Consider the following 16,867-nt stretch of genomic DNA (forward strand, 5'->3'; position numbering starts at 1 on the left):
GCACTGAAACATCCTGCAGCATCCAGGAAACCTCAGCGTGATGAATGTGAGCATTTTCACAGATGGCACAGCTGCCATGGGGGTCCATGTTGATGTGACAGCATCACAGCTGCTGCAGTTCGTTAAAAACGTGGATTGCATTTCAAACTTCCAAAACAGGATGAATAAAATAATCTCTAAAACAATTTGCAATAACAAAATGGTCCCATTGAAGCTGTACGGGTGCTCTTTTCCTGAGAGCTGATCAATAACTAAATCATACTTTTCTACATCAGTTTAGCGTTTCATTTTGCCTTTGTTAGGATCTTCCTGTGACTTTTGCATGTGAATCGCTCAGTTTGAAGCCCTGATTTCAGAGGCTTGTTGCAGCGCTGCCCTTCATTAGATGTTATAAAGCTGTTAAACCACTGCAGTTTATCTTCTGTCCTGTTTTAGTTGGATATAAGTGGAGGTATGAAGTCCTCACAGGCCAGTTCTTTCCTGTTAATCTTATTATATGTAAAATTTAAGATGATTTCATATTATATATATATATATATATCTCGCAAATTATATTAATTAATAGTACAGTTTGTTCAGGTTTGGCTTCAGGTGTATTTGTTAAATGCAGGTGACCTGGGCCATTAGAGCTCACATAGTTGAGAGGGATACCCATATACCGAAACGCTGCGGGGGCGCGGGTTTGATTCTCTGAACTTCTCAAAGGTGCAATAATCAGGAAACAATTTCATGAAAGATACGGGCACGTGGACAGATGATGGCTAAATGGTTTAAATGACAAAATCAGTGCAATTCTTACATTAATACAGCAGACGTAGTTACAAATATGAAATATCTAAATGGAGGAATGATAACTGTTACCAAAAGTAATCCTAGATGGTGATGTAGTAATGGCAAAGTAGTGGCTAAATGGTTACATTAAGTTCTACAGGTGGTTTTATGTAATTAACAGTTTAAGATTTATATTAAAATAAAAAAAAGTTCTGCTTTGAGCCACTTGGAGGAGACAAAGTACACCAGACAGGAAAAACTTTCCATTTTTAATAATGTGTGTTCCCTCAGATCAGTAGTGATGCAAGAAAAAATGGGAATGCTACCCGGCCTTCTACCTGCCCACCTGGCCGCCCTATTCCCACTCTGGATTTCAGGATGTCGCTGGATCTCATTCTAGGCCGTTTGGTTGTGCGTCACTGGAAACATTAGTGATTAGTGCAGTGATTAGAGGTGGAAAATAATAATAAAATCAAACCCTACAGTATGATTTAAAATACACATACACAGTATTTCTATTATTCTTGCCAAACCAAAGGTAAGAAAAAGGCTGTGGACACATAAACTGACAAATCCATGGTAGGAAACATTTTTCTGATGTTCAAAGGTTCAAATGTTTAACTGGTTTCTCAGTGATTTTACTGCACATTAACCATTTCTTCAATAGAGCCTTTAACTGTATTTTTAATTGTATTGTATTTATTTATTGTTTTCCTCAGTGAGAAAAACCAGCTGCACCAATGAGGACAAAGAAAATGATTTAAGTCGAGCGAGAACCACAAAAATGCCACCAACAACTATCAATGCATTTAATAATTTAATGATTTTCAACAGGAGGTTCATATAAATGTTTGATCACATCCCAGGACCCGAACAGCAGATCATGATTCATGGATATGTCCTTCAATGCACATATTAAACAAATATGTAGGACCGCTTTTTTGCATTTGCGCAATATTTCTAAAATTAGAAACATCCTTTCTCAGAGTGATGCTGAAAAGCTCATTCATGCATTTATTACTTCTAGGCTGGACTATTGTAATTCATTATTATCAGGCTGTCCTAAAAGCTCCCTGAAAAGCCTTCAGCTGATCCAAAATTTCTCCCATATTGGCTTCTCTTCATTGGCTCCCTGTTAAATCTAGAATAGAATTTAAAATCCTTCTCCTCACATACAAGGTCTTGAATAATCAGGCCCCATCTTATCTCAAAGACCTCATAGTCCCATATCACCCCAACAGAGCACTTCGCTCTCAGACTGCTGGCTTACTTGTGGTTCCTAGGATACTTAAGAGTAGAATGGGAGGCAGAGCCTTCAGCTTTCAGGTCCCTCTTCTGTGGAACCAGCTCCCAGCTTGGATTCGGGAGACAGACACCCTCTCTATTTTTAAGATTAGGCTTAAAACTTTCCTTTATGATAAAGCTTATAGTTAGGGCTGGATCAGGTGACCCTGAACCCTCCCTTAGTTATGCTGCTATAGGCCTAGGCTGCTGGGGGGTTCACATAATGCACTGTTTCTCATTCACCTTAATTACTTTGTTTATACTCCACTCTGCATTTAATCATTAATTGTTATTAATCTCTGTCTCTCTTCCACAGCATGTCTTTCTCTCCCCTCAGCCCCCCCCCAGCAGATGACCCCCCCTCCCTGAGCCTGGTTCTGATGGAGGTTTCTTCCTGTTAAAGGGAGTTTTTCCTTCCCACTGACACCAAGTGCTGCTCATAGGGGGTCGTTTAGACTGTTGGGTTTTCTCTGTATTGTTGTAGGGTCTTTACCCACAATGCAAAGCGCCTTGAGGGGACGGTTGTGATTTGGTGCTATATAAATACAACTGAATTGAATTGAATGCTGATTTCATCTATTCAGTCCTTCTCTTCATAATTACGTATTTCAAATATGTACTATCTGGTTTCCAGTTATTGTACAGTTCAGGTCCTGAGACGACCCTCCCGTTAAACCTTCCTCCAGTCTTGAAAGATGCTCCGCGCTGCATCGAGAGTCGCATCTTGCTGTTAAAAGAAAGAGAAAAAAGGTTCATCTCAGCCGAGATTCATCTTCACTTGATTTTAGAGGCCTTGTGTTTGTTTACCTTAATGAAACAAAGGCGGATATATTTCTCAAAGTCCTTCGTGGACTCTTCTCCAACAAATGCAGTAACTGGAATGGCTGCCAATTTCTATATAAGATATATTCTCATTAATAAAAGCTTTATAAAAGTATGCGGCTCCAATGTGCTTGAGTTAAAACAAAGATTTACCTTTTCTTTAATCATCCACTTCACAAACTTGTAGTCATAGGCTTCATCCTCAGCCATATGTGAAAGGTCCTGATCTACAGCAAACACAGAGGGGGGGAAATCACACACAGAAACACCAGTATATACAGGCCACACGCACATGCGGACACCCACACACGATGTGCTGTAACACACCCAGCCGCCTGGCAGTACAATCTCTGTGTCCTGGCTGGTTCTGTCACACTGACCTGGCAATCTGAGGATTTATTAAACCTGCATTATTGGATTTTCTGGTCCCTCTGGGCACCTGGTACTCATTATGTGGAGTTTAGTCTGAGTCCCTCTCTGATTTTCCTGCACATAAAAACCCACCACAGAGATTTTGGCCTTCCCCAGAAGTTTTTTTTAATCCTATAAAGCCAAAAGTGTCATCCGTTTGCTGACTTCTGGCAACAATTGCCGTAATAAACCTGTTTTGGGGTGTGAAGCGCAATTTCTCAGCTTTCAGATACGGTTTGAATTTTTCCGATAGGACAAACGGTCACGGAATTACGATAATTCAAAGTTCCTTTGATCAGCGGTGATACGCTCAGTGTTAACCAGCTGTTCACGGCAGGTAAGGGCAGGTAACAGGTGCTTCAGCGGTGATCGCCTGGTGTTACAAGGTTAGGGGTCTGTTTCAATCTGTTCTTGGTCCTACCAGCTGCTTTTCAGTGAAAACACAGTTAATGTCCACCATGTTCACAGGCTTGGTGCCAACATTGTGTGTCTGCCCTTTGGAGCTGAGCGGGGGGGGCGTATACAGTGTAGACCCAGACCTGCTGTGAGAGCAGAGACTGAAGTTACACTTACTGAAGTTCATCCATCGCTATGAGTGGAACCTTTAACTTCACTTCAATGAGCGCATTTTTTTACCCCAGAGCCAAAGAGGATCACCACACACAGTGACCACGTATGTTTAATGTGGTCTCTTTGTCCTCCTCGTACCTGCGGCGTGTATTTTTATGCTCATTTTTTACACTTTTTGCTGCTCTGTGGGGGTTCTAGTGTAAACTGTTAAAACCAGCACACACACGTTCTCCAACATTTAAACAAATCTCGAAGTCAGAGATGGCCACCGACTGCCAGCTCTGAGTTAAAGCACAGACTGTAAATATGAAAACAGAAAACCCAGGATGATAAACACACAGGAAAGCACCATCACGTCACATGGAAGCAAATGTTTTTGTGACTGAAGTAACTCACTGAGCGCTGTGACGTCCACGAGCATGAAGTAGCCTCCCTCTGGAATGACGGGAGTCATGCCAGCCTCCTCCACAATGGCAGCCAGCCGGTCCCTTTTTCCTTTCAGTTCATCTGCCAGTGAAGTGAAGTAGCACTCAGGCTGACCCATCAGCTCACAGTTCAGGAGCAAACCTTGTGCCACTGCCTCCTGCCAAGAAAGAGACGCTCAGAACTGAAGTAAAACCAAAACGCCTGCATCATTAAAAAGTTTGGTGGACTTACCTGTAAAGGTGTGGGACAGGTGTACACAGAATTCTGCATGACAGTCTGAAGATGCTTCATCAAGTGCTCAGGTCCAATAGACCAGCCAAGCTAGAAGATACAAATGTCACACAATGGCAAAGTGAAATAAATGATTAAATAAGTCACTGTTAACCCTTCTACTACCTCAGGGGTCACTTGTGGCCTTGACCCCTGTGGTAGTAAAAGGGTTAATAACAGGTAACACCATTTACCTTCCATCCAGTCACACTAAACGTCTTTCCTGCACTGCCGACAGTAATCGTTCGGTCCCACATTCCAGGCAGAGTCGCTGCAGAGAAAGAAAACGACGTCCAAGAGTCAGAAATTCAAATGCAGCTGAGAATCTGTTACAGGCAGTGACATCATTTGTTTACACTGCAAACAGAAACAACAGAAATTAATGTAGAAAAAATTTCATGCTGTTATTTTCTGAACTGTACTGATTTATACAAAAGAAACACATAAAGGGTACAGTTAGTAACTAACAGTAAAGTTTTTAGGTTACTGAATATTGTACTCATAAATGTACACCGATTAGTGTGTAATTGCGTCTCCCAACAAACTGATGTAGTCTCATAAACTTGGAATTTATCCATTAAAAATACGTATGAGCGAGCGCCGGTTCGTGGAAGCTACCATGTTGCACCGCCATCTTGAATACAGCGGCCGAGGAGGACATCGCTGCTCCACCTAATCGCGTTTTATAAGCATGGCAGGTTTATTTACTGGCAACGAACGAGCCCCAAGCAGGGTTAAAATAGTTTGGGGTTTTACATTATTGTTTAGTTTGACTTTTTTTTCTTTAATTCAGTTAGTTTTAATTAGTGCTTTCACTTGTTTTTATTTTAGGTTTATTGCTTAGTTTTAGTTTAGTTTTGTTAGTTTCAGTATTAGTTTTAGTTTTTCATACTTTGTCAGGTGCAAGATTCAAGGCACAAGAGTGACAATTGTGTAATAAAACTCAACCAAAGATCCCGTTTAAAGAAATATATTCAACAACCAGCTGTTCACAGACAGCAGCACTACGTGCTAAATGTGTGTAATATTAAGGACACACATGAACATCAACAGGGAGAAACAAAGAAAAACAGGAACTCCAAACTCAATAAAGTCTAAAATTAAATCCCAATAAACTCCAGCCTCACTGCAGCAGATTAACAACAGCTTCATGTGGTGTTTGACAAAAACTCTTTGAAGGAGTCAAAGGTCAAATCCAGCTGCATCCTGATGTTCTCACCGCCTGATCCTGGTTCTGTTTTGGAGCTAGCTTGGTTAGATGCTCTAATGAGACTTCAGGGTCTTTGTGGCCTCTGTACACACTGAAGTTGCTGACCTCATGTTGCATTTATGCTTGTGTAGCTGGATTGTGTGTGTCAGGGTTATTATAGTTAACGAAAACGAACGAAATAACGAAAACTGAAATTGAAAAAACATTGTCGTTAACTGAAATAAATAAAAACTATCATTAAAAGGAAAAAACGATAACTAACTAAAACTGAATTGTGAGTTTACAAAACTAATTAAAACTAACTGAAATTATCGATAAACTGACTTTCATTTACTTGTTTTTTTTTTTTAAGCCTTGTGGATTGATATGAAATCATTTTTTCTGCTCTCCGAGTTTAAGCTGGGAGCGCCATCGGACAACTGTGTGAGTGTGTATGTGCGTGCGCTCACCGCGAGTCCCGTATGGAGGCTCTTTGAGTACAAGAGCACAGATAGAATCGAAAGTCTTGTTGTGGATGATGAAAAATGGGCGGAACACTTCTCAGTCAGGAAAAACCAGCAACATCAAAGTCCAGCTGAAAGCGCACAACGGCTACAGAAACCGCTCTGATCCTACCAGGTAACCTGGCCTGCGCCTCTGAGAAACGGGACTACTTGTCGGGTCAATGCAGCCCAGAAAGTTGTGACTAAACTGTTCCGTCCTTGTGCGTTTCCGGCTACTTTATCAGTGAGAGAATAACAATCAGGAATAATAATCAAAGCATCAATATAAGGACTCACAGCTGTCAGCAAATTCCTGGTAGGAGACTGCTGAAACTGTCAGGATGGACGTGAAGAAATGAAGAAAGTGAAAAAAAACAGGGACAAATATGTTTGCAGCCAAAAAACTGAGCACAAAGAGCGAGGACCAAAAAAGAAGTCCCAGCCTGCACTGCATATAAAACACCTGCACACAATCCTGATAGTTTCAGCAGTCTCCCTCCAGGAATCTGCTGACATTTGTGAGTCCTTATATTGATGCTTTGATTATTATTCCTGATTGTTATTCTCTGACTGATAAAGTAGCTGGAAAAGCACGAGGACTGAACAGGTTAATCACAGCGTTGCGGCTGCGTGGACCCGACGAGTAGTCACGTTTCTTCAGAGGTGAACGTCAGGTTACGTGGGTTTAGAGCGACTCTGCCGCTTTCTCGTGCACACGCACGCACACAGCTGCCCGACGGCGCTCCCAGCTTAAACTCAGAGAGCGAAAAAATGATCAATCCACAAGGCTTTTAAATAAAAAGACAAACAAGAAAAGGAAGGTCATTTTATCTATGATTTCAGTTAGTTTTTAAAACTCACAATACAGTTTTAGTTAGTTATCGTTTTTTCCTTTTAATTGCAGTTTTTATTTATTTCAGTTAACAACAATGTTTTTCAATTTCAGTTTTCATTCGTTTTCGTTAACTATAATAACTCTGGCCCCAAGCTCGCCACAGCCATGTGCTGGTCTGACACCTGGTTGTTCTTCTGTATTTGTTGTTTAATAGTGGCTGGCAAACACCTTATGAGAGCATCACTGCCAACTTCTGGCAGTCAGCTACTCATAGCTGACCAAGAGGCAGCAGGAAAACACCAGCAATGAATGAAATCTGTGTCCATGTGAAAGAGAAGCTGCTGGTGGTATCTCATAGGTTTAGGGTTCCATCTGGACATGTCCAAGAAGATGATGCTGAGTGAGAGGTCAGCTAAATTTAAATCAGGGAAGGTTTTCACCTGTTTAAAGACTTCAAACCTTGCAGGGACAACAGTGACAGGTTATTACATACTGTCAGACATGCATGTTGGCCAGTACACGTACCAATTTTGACATGCTGGCGCCCCCTGTAGATGAGCCACTCATAAACCTCATCGCTGAAGCACAGAGTGTCGTGTTTAATACAGAGGTCTGCGATCATCTGCAGCTCATCTTTGGTGAAAACCTGCAGGAAGACGACAGGAACTTCTCAAATCACCTGTCGTCTTCTTAGTGACTTTCTCACAGCGTGCAGCAACTTGGGGGTGTGCCTACCTTTCCAATGGGATTGTTGGGAGTGTTGATGATGATGGCCTTTGTCTTAGAGTTAAATTTACCAGCGAGTTCGTCAGGGTCGAGAAACCAGTCAGCACTTGTGATTGTTTTCTTTCCAGACTTCTAAAATGTAGCAGAAGATTTGTGTCACAGATCTAACATCTGCTGGCATCCTCAGGCCGGAGCAGCAGGTAGCGAGTGCTGCAGGCACTGAATTCAATCTAGCAGTGAGTCATCGTCCTCTTATGTTAATGCTCAATGTTGCCTTTCTATTCTGTTTTCCTTTGCTTTATTGAGACATTTTAGCTTCTACTTACTGAACTACTTTATTTCCCTTTAATTAAGAACCTCGATTGTATATTTTTACCACACAGAGCTCCTGCGCTTTGTCAAAAGTTATTCTTTATTTAAGCTATTCTGTCATAAGTTTAATGTTTTGGCTCCTATAACAGGAATTTCCAAACCTCTGGGAAAAACAAAGCTTATCTTAGTTTTAACATTTTCTCAGATTTGTCACAAATATTTGAAAACAAATGCACCAAACTTTTGACTGAAAAGTAAGAAATGATTGAGGAACGTCAGCAGCAGATGATCCAAACACTGAAGACCACGGCCTCGGTCTGAGTCCAGGCCAGACATTTACTGCACTCTCTGCACTGTCCTATCTAATAATAATCAAAGCCAGAATAATTATTCTTAAATAATACTCAAATGGAAAAAAGCTTTTTGTTTCTCTGATCGTCTTCTTTACAGCCTCTGCTGTTAATTTTCATTTACCAATTTTTTCCATCAGAAGATATTCAGTTTACAGTGAAGCCACTTAAAATAAAACATCAGGTACTGCATCTTCTGAATCTTCGATGCCTGTAAACTCCTCCTATTATACATCTGGAAAGTCGGAGCATAACATCATTTACATAAAAAAATAACCGTAAGCCTAAAGCTTAAAGCCACTTTTTCGTCTACACTGTATTCGATGCTTTTAAGTTGGATTTGGAGGCGCAAACTAAACATGTGGTCATACTTACAAGCCTCAGTGGTATCAACACAGGCTTGGCCCCGGCCATTCGCACCATAGGTACATAGCAATCAAAGAAAGGTTCAATAATGATGACCTGGGGGAAGAAATGAAGTGAATGTGCCGTGAGCATGTTTCAGGACATAAATATGAATGTTTCTGAACATGAAGCAAGGAGAGAAGGCCTCACCTCATCCCCTTCTTCCACCAGAGCTTGGATGGAGCTAAATAAGGAACCATAACCTCCAACTGTGACCAGAATTTCTTTTAAAGGATCAATCTGACGTCCATAGACCTTCCCATACACCTGAGAGAGGGCCTTCACCAAAGATGGGTGCCCCTTTTCAATCAGCACAGCACGTAAGTTACACAGAAGACAAACAATGATGCAATATCAAAATGCTCTGGCAGCTCCTATCTTAACACATGCAGCCTGCAGACTGTGGTCTACTGAGACTTACAAAGCCTCTGGTGTACTGGTTCATACTGTCCACTGATGCAGCCTTTGCTAGGGCCTCCTTGACATAAGAAGGTGGGGGAATGTCTGGAAATCCCTGGCCCAGGTTCACAACAGATGGATCGGCTGCCAGTGACGTGAAAGCCACCCTGAAGTGACAAAGGAACACAGCTTTACTGGAAACAACGGAGCCACTGAATGTTTCTGACCAAAGGGCAGAAAATAAAAAAGCAGACCATAAATAGAGCAGTGAAGAAATATGTGCTTAATAACTTATCATCCCATAAGGCCAGATATTCATCTGTCCATAATTTCAAATTACACAATTATTTATGATTCTGGTTAAAGGGAAGTTAAAATTACAACACTGTAATGTGTTATTTTATTCATCTGCATATTTTTACATTTCAAACTGGTACAGAAATCAAACAAAAACAAAACAACATGAAAAGTTCTCTGAAAACAGTATAAGCATTCCCATCGCTCCAATTTCCTGTTTCACACTCCGGATTATGGATGCACAGCAAGAGCTAGATACTAAGAAGGGAAATTAGCAGCATTCAAGCTAAAAAAAAGCAAAATAAAGAGAAAAATAGACGGCGACAATATTAAATAAAACAACAGACCTTAATCGTGAGAAAAAACTCAGATGCTCTCCGAGATCAAAGGGGTACATTTCTAACTCACAAACACATTAAACACATTAAAGCCAACAGCAGAGTGGTGACAGGAAGTAACCGGAGCCACACTCTCCCCTTCAAACCGCGCAAAGCTGCCAGCTGCTGCAGGGTCGCTCGCTCTCCTCGGGCTGTTAACAGAACAACTGCTTCACTCACCAGACGTTCTTCTCCAGTCCTTCAATTCTCTTGGCGGGTGTGTGTCGTGACATCTTCATATGCTGCAGCAAAACACAAAAATAGATGACAACAATCATTTCTGTGAGCCCAACACAGAGGAGAGCGACCTGGAGGTCACATAATCATCAACTTGGTGAAAAACATCAACATCCCAGGACTTTACTCTGTGGCTCCTGCAGTTATGTGACTCTGTGACCGGAGGACAGTATCTACCAACATCGCTAACAAAGCATCTGAAATCAGAGATGTGCCTCCTCCAGCATTTTTAAAGTTTCCAGTTAACAATCACGTAACATGCTGGGCGTCTCAGCTCCAAGCTTTTTAAAGCAGCCTTACCTGTGACATAGCAATCCTCCTTCTGCAGGTTACGTGAGCTGAACAACATATAAACCTGGAGCGGTTCAGGGCCTGTCGTGTGATGCTCATGCTGCACACAGAGAGACATAATTAAATGAAAGCAAGTTCGTTTAGTGCTCTCACTGTCCCAGCATGCCCTGCAGCTTCCTTCCACACCTCTGCTGCTGTCACTCTGTTTGCTCAGTTAGACGCTTCCAGATGGAGTAACTGGTTTCACTGGTCCAGTCCCACTCGTTTGATATCACAAGATTAGCTGTTAAAAACTCTTTCTGCTTTGGGTGCAGTTACTTTCATTAGATCACTTCAGTAGTGACGAAATCTTTAAGAATAGTGTGGCCCAGATTTAACTACTAAATAACGCTGATTATCTGTAAGTGGATCTATACTACTACAAATGTGGTGACAGCTATTAATGCTTTTTCTAGCACACAGGAAAATGCAACAGAGTAATATTTTTGATCCTACTTCTAACAAAATAATTACTTTTCAACAAATTCATAATTCAGGCCATTTATGAAGACAAAGATCATGAACCACTTTGATAAAACTGATGATTTGCTTCTTGGTATTTGTCTCATACACACCAATATCACAATTATCTTGGATACAGTAGTTGCAGCTTTGAGCTTTGCTGGGAAAGAACATATTTTATACGTTACTTTGTCATCAACCTCAGAATTCTTAACAAGTTTTATAGTCCCAATTTGAAACATGCTAGTCTCATTTCATCACTTTCAAAAGAAGAACTGGACATTTATGACAGTTTTTCAGTGTTTCTTTAAATTGTTACCGTTTTGTGCTGACCAGTGGCACACGTGTGTGTGTTTTAAACCTATATTTTGTTCTGATAGCCACTTTTGCGCTTGTTAAACTAAATGTGACAGGCTGTAATCTTTGCAGTTTTGTATGGTCAGCACATTGCAATCAAGTTGTCTATCGTTAACAGACTGAGCACAGCTGCTACTGCAGCAGTAGGTGGCGCCACTGCGCTTTACTTCAGCCCTGCAGCACAGGGTCCCGTCACAGCTGCTGCTGGGAGATCCGCTACTGACACACTGAAACCCGACGAACCAGTTTCACCTCCTGCTTCTCCCTCAGCCGGACTGCGCAGCCGCGCGGATGTTTCAGTGAGTCGTGTGCTAGCATTAGCAGTGCTAGCTAGGCTAAGCGAACCGCGGTTCACGGACCGGCAGTACCGTTAGATTCACGTTGCTATGAAACCCTCTGCTGGTAGCCAGTGCTGCCGGCCCTTCATTAACAAATACATACCATGCTGTAACGAAGCATGTAACGAATGCAGAAACGAAGCCACACGGTCTGCAACCGCAACTTACTTAACACTTACGGACTGCTCCGGCGGTCAGGGGGAGGGGACGTCGGCGCTGCTGCGTTTAAGCGGCTTGAAATTAGCAGCTTTCGACTCTTAGCAGTGCTGAATGATGTGAGTAAAACACCGCTGTAAGCGCTCGGATCACGGAGGAAAACGTACACTGTGACGTAGCAATCCTCCTTCTTTAGTTTACTTATACAAAGGCAACGAGGGCCATTTTATTTAAAGAATAAGACACGTTTCCGACTTGTACTCAGAGATGTTCTACGTAGCGTCCCTGAAGGCAGCACTGTGCCGGACAGGCCTGTGAAGTGACGTTTTCCCCACGTGGGCGATTATGAATAATAATTTTAGCTAAGTAATCTTTGTGGTCACATTTTTATCCTGTCTATTATTCTCTGATTAAATGAGTCAACATCTCTAAGCCTGCTGCTCCATTATTAATGGCACATTAAGTCAAACAGCCACCACATCAGTGCTGGCTGGGCTGTTTATGAGTCTGTGCCAAGACTCAAACTGTGGAGGGTTATATTTGGAGACGGGGGTAGCAAGCATTTCTCCATGAGTGGGACAACACTTATCAAAGTCTCGAGCCACCCTTCAGTCCTTTATATTTTACTTCCAAGGAGTCAAACTGGACTTTCATGTAATTTTTCAGTAGTGCTTTTGAGCAATAGTTCTCCAGCTTTCTTAAGGTCTGTCAGTTATTCTCGGGACTCTGGCTACTATTTCACTCATTTTCAGCCCACTCCTTGTACCTGACCATTTCCAGATGGATTTTTGTTTATTAAACTGCTTAAGACGGACCCGAAAATCATTCAGGCATAAAGAACAAGCATTAAAAGGCACCTAACTCAAATGGCATCTTTAGGCATTTTGTCACCAGCTGCCTCAAAACCACATAAACTGTTCTCACTTCTTCAGCTGAATCTGTGAAAAATTCCAAAGATAACACAGTATCACGGCTAGGTCATGTTTGTAAATGAGAACCTGCTCTCAAACATTTTACCTGGTAAAATAAAGGTTAAAAAAAAAGTTTGACAGTTTGTCATGAAATCGGATTCCTAAAGCACTATTAGCCAAAACCTGGCATTTCTCGGGCTGGTGTGCAGCATGTCCTGCATCTGACACAAGAACTGGACTGAAAATCAGTGGCAACAGGTCGATAAACCCAAATTAGAATTTTTGGATATGTTGTCATCAGTATGTACAGAGGAGGTCAGGAGAGCTCCAACAGTGAGGGGCTACAGCCATCTGTAATACACAGTGGAGGCTCTGTCATGGTCAGGCTGCATTTCAGCCAGTGGTGTTGGAGATCCTGTCAAAATCGATGGAATTATGAACACAGGAAAGTACCATCAAGCTTTGATCCACCATGCAGTACCATCTGCAAAGCATCTGACCAGCAACAGCTTCGGCTTTCAGCAATGATCCCAAACACACTGCCAGTGTGGGAAAAGCATACCTGGCTATAAAAATGCACAGGTGAACACTATCAGTCACGGATAGGGTTCCAGACCTCAGCATTACTGTGGGATCATCCTGACAGAGAACAGAACCAAAGGCAGAAACATCCAAAGAAGAGCTTTGAATGTGAAAGCGCCTTGAGGCGACAGTTTGTTGTGATTTGGCGCTATATAAATAAAATTGAATTGAATTGAATTGAATTGAATGTCCTTCCAGAAGCCTGGAGAGCTGTTCCTGCACACTGCTGAAAGAACGCTGCCTCAGAGAGTTCAGGCTGTGCTGAAGAATAAAGGCGATCACACCAAAAATGGACTTTCAAGCTCATTCAAATGTACAGACTCTGTTTTTGCCTTATATGCTGCATTTCCATGTGTGCTTGCAGATGTTTAAATTTCCCATTTTCTGAAGAAAATATGAAGAAACGAGTGTTTATTATTTGCCAAAGCAACATTAATTTCTAAAGTCAAGATCGTGAACCCCAGAGGATTATGGCATGCCTTGCCAGAATTTCTCTCAGGCACAACTCTGTCCGACCTGCAGTCATTTCTCTGTAGGGATATTTGGAGACATTAAATATCTGAGTGCTTTTAAATTAAAATGGAAGAATCCTGCCAAGAGTGCACTATCAACAGCACTTTCACCTGTGATTAGATTTTTATTGGTTTAAAGTGTTTGGCCTGGGTGTAGGAGCCCCCCACTTGGTCTTATATCACTCTTAAATCCTGCATCTCCACTTCCCTCGTTTTATTTCTCACTTCTCTGAACACACTAATGGCTGGAGGTGTGTTGTAATGTCAATGTCAATGTCAATGTCAAATTTATTTATATAGCACATTTAAAAACCAGAATGGACCAAAGTGCTTCACAGGCAATACATAAAATACAAAACATCAACACACAAACAAAAATCCAGACAAAATATAACTAAATAGATACAAAATGTCAAGATTTGCTCGAATTAAAAGCCAGACCATAAAAATGCATCTTTAGCAAAGATTTAAATGTAGCAATAGTCCGAGCTGATCTAATATGAGATGGCAAGGCATTCCAGAGACTCGGCGCCACAACTGAAAAAGCTCGATCACCTCTGTTTTTAAGTCTAGACCTTGGAATTTTTAGGATCATCTGATTAGCAGACCTTAATGTTCTGACAGGAGTATGAACATGAATAAGATCAGACAAGTACAGAGGTGCCTGCCCAGATAAAATCTTAAAAACAATCAAAGCCAATGAAGTGAGGCTAAAACCAGAGTAATATGCTCACGCTTTCTGGTCCCTGTTAAAAGTCGAGCAGCAGCATTCTGGACCATTTGGAGCCAACGAAGAGATGACTGAGATAAACCTACAGTTACAATAAGAGTTACAATAGTCCAGTCTAGACATGATAAAAACGTGTATGACTCTTTCAAAGTCCTTATAAGAAAGATAGGGCTTTATTTTGGCCAACAATCTCAGTTGGAAAGAACTAGTCTTCACCACAGAACTAATTTGTTTGTCAAAGTTAAGGGAGCCATCAATGATCACACCAAGATTTTTGACAGATTGATGGATGTATGACCCTAGGTGTCCAAGAGAGGCAACAGAGGTCCTCAACTGGTCAGCACAATCGAACAAAAGAATCTCAGTTTTGCTTTCATTAAGATGCAGAAAATTCATGTTTAGCCAATTTTTCAGGTCAGAAAGACAGTTCAACAAAATCTGCAATGAATTTGGAGCATTAGATTTCATTGGAAAATAGATCTGAATGTCATCAGCAAAACAATGAAAAGACAAGTTATATTTCCTAAAAACTGACCCCAGGGGTAGGATATATAAAGAAAACAGTAATGGGCCCAAGATAGATCCTGGATTACATTTAATCAGAATTACATAATCAGATTATCAAAGGAAAGATGTGTAATGATATCATCATTTTTGATTATTATGTCATTACATTTTGAATAAGTTCTATTTAAACTCCATTTGTATTGTACTGTTGAACAACTATAACTAAATGATCTCGTGGCTGTGGCTCAGGGCAGAGCATGTCATCTCCTAATTGGAAGGTTGGTGGTTCGATGCCCTGGCTGCTCCGGTCTGAAGCCCACTTTGTTCCTGAAGTGCTGACCGGAGTGTGAACGTTGGGTAGGGTTAGGTGACTGCTATATAAAAGGCTTTGAGTGCTCATGTAGAGCAGAAAAGGACCATATGAGAACCATTCCATTAAAAATGTAATCAAAAACATTTGAGTTGAAAAGTTCAATATTTTGTTACTTTTGAATATAAATTGTAATATTTCCAGTGTTTGATGTTGAAGCCCTGCAGAGAAAGTATTCAGATTACATTTGAAAGTAATCTGACTGAATGCTGCCAACGACTTTGCGAAAACCTTCATCAGCGCCTAATCTGTGACTGCTGATGTAGTAATATTACATTTTCTTATATAGGACATAGAAAAAGTAAGGCCCTGAAGGCCTTCTTCTTATTGTTGAGAAGTGCTTTAATGTCCTTTGTTACCCACAGCTTGTTGTTTGGGTAGTATTTTACAATCCTGGTAGGAACAATGGTGTCCTCACAGAAGTTAATGTAGTCTGTGATGCATTCTGTGAGCCTGTCGATGTCCTGTCCATGAGGCTCACAGAGTGCCGGCCAGTCTGTCACCTCAAAGCAGTCCTGCAGTGCTTCATAAGTGTTGTCAGACCATCTCTTAATTGTCCATGTGGTCACAGGCTGACTTTTCACCAGTGGCACATAGCGGGAGCTGAGCTTCACCAAGTTGTGGTCTGACCTTCCTAAAGGGGGGAGGGGGGAGCAGCTGTATGCATCCTTAACATTAGCATACAGCAGGTCCAGTCTTCTCTCCTCTCTGGTGGGACAGTTCACGTACTGGGTGAAGTTTGAGAGTGTCTTTTCCATGGTACATGATTGAAGTCACCTGAAATTGCAATAAGGGCAGTTGGGTGTTGAGTTTGTAAACACGCTAATGTTGAGTGAATGACGTCACACGCCGACGTCGGGTTGGCAGAGGGGGGGACGTAAACAGCCACAATAATAACATGGGAGAACTCCCTTGGTAAATAATATGGCCTCAGTCCAACAGCCAAATATATATATATATATATATATATATATATATATATATATATATATATATATATATATATATTTAAAGACATCCTTATGTACAACCCATCTTGATTTAAAGACATGATAGGGATGTCTTTAAATCAAGATGGGTTTCAAAAGTTAAAGAGATTATAAATAATTGTGGATTTTCTTATGTATGGCCAAATATTGTGTTAATTGATGCTGATTGGCTTAGGAATACCATTAGTTGGAGAACTGATGATATTTATAAGCAAAATTGGTATGGTGAAATCCGGAGTAATAGGTTATGTTGGAACTATTGTCACTTTAAATTTGAAAATTCTTTGGAAAATTATCTCGTCTCTAACCTGAATCATCATGATCGTATACTTTTTGCTAAATTTCATTGTGGAAACCATCGGCTCCCTATTACAGAAGGTCATTTTTTAAATGATATAACTCAGGCTGAATGCAATCTTTGTAATATGAAGGCTATCGT

At 41.1% G+C, this 16,867-nt stretch overlaps 1 protein-coding gene across 3 annotated transcripts; it reads right to left on the minus strand.

The window, feature by feature from the left end:
• Window positions 1-2,495: 2,495 nt before the first annotated feature.
• On the minus strand, window positions 2,496-11,907 carry LOC115778987 (kynurenine--oxoglutarate transaminase 3). Of its 3 annotated transcripts, none has more exons than XM_030727395.1 (14): window positions 11,840-11,907; window positions 10,485-10,575; window positions 10,128-10,189; window positions 9,296-9,440; window positions 9,025-9,174; window positions 8,845-8,931; window positions 7,817-7,939; window positions 7,607-7,727; window positions 4,749-4,825; window positions 4,516-4,605; window positions 4,255-4,441; window positions 3,031-3,104; window positions 2,863-2,949; window positions 2,496-2,782 (listed from the first exon to the last, which is right to left on the minus strand). In XM_030727395.1, the coding sequence occupies exons 2-14, from the start codon at window positions 10,572-10,574 to the stop codon at window positions 2,726-2,728; spliced, it is 1,350 nt and encodes a 449-aa protein (XP_030583255.1). In that variant the 5' UTR covers window position 10,575; window positions 11,840-11,907; the 3' UTR covers window positions 2,496-2,725. The 3 variants fall into 3 exon arrangements, with proteins under 3 accessions (XP_030583255.1, XP_030583257.1, XP_030583256.1); XM_030727397.1 differs by having other exon boundaries at window positions 11,851-11,877; XM_030727396.1 differs by having other exon boundaries at window positions 11,775-11,859.
• Between the last annotated feature and the right edge of the window lie 4,960 nt (window positions 11,908-16,867).

This window comes from Archocentrus centrarchus, chromosome 4, assembly GCF_007364275.1.
Source record: "Archocentrus centrarchus isolate MPI-CPG fArcCen1 chromosome 4, fArcCen1, whole genome shotgun sequence".
In the NCBI taxonomy this organism is placed as follows: Eukaryota; Metazoa; Chordata; class Actinopteri; order Cichliformes; family Cichlidae; genus Archocentrus; species Archocentrus centrarchus.

Coding starts and splice junctions, on each gene's coding strand:
- LOC115778987 (XM_030727395.1), bottom strand. CDS start 10,574: ATGAGCATCACACGACAGGCCCTGAACCGCTCCAGGTTTATATGTTGT. Junction 3,105..4,254: donor CGTGGACGTCACAGCGCTCA/GTGAGTTACTTC, acceptor TGTTTGCTGTAG/ATCAGGACCTTTCACATATG. Junction 2,950..3,030: donor AGTGGATGATTAAAGAAAAG/GTAAATCTTTGT, acceptor TATCTTATATAG/AAATTGGCAGCCATTCCAGT.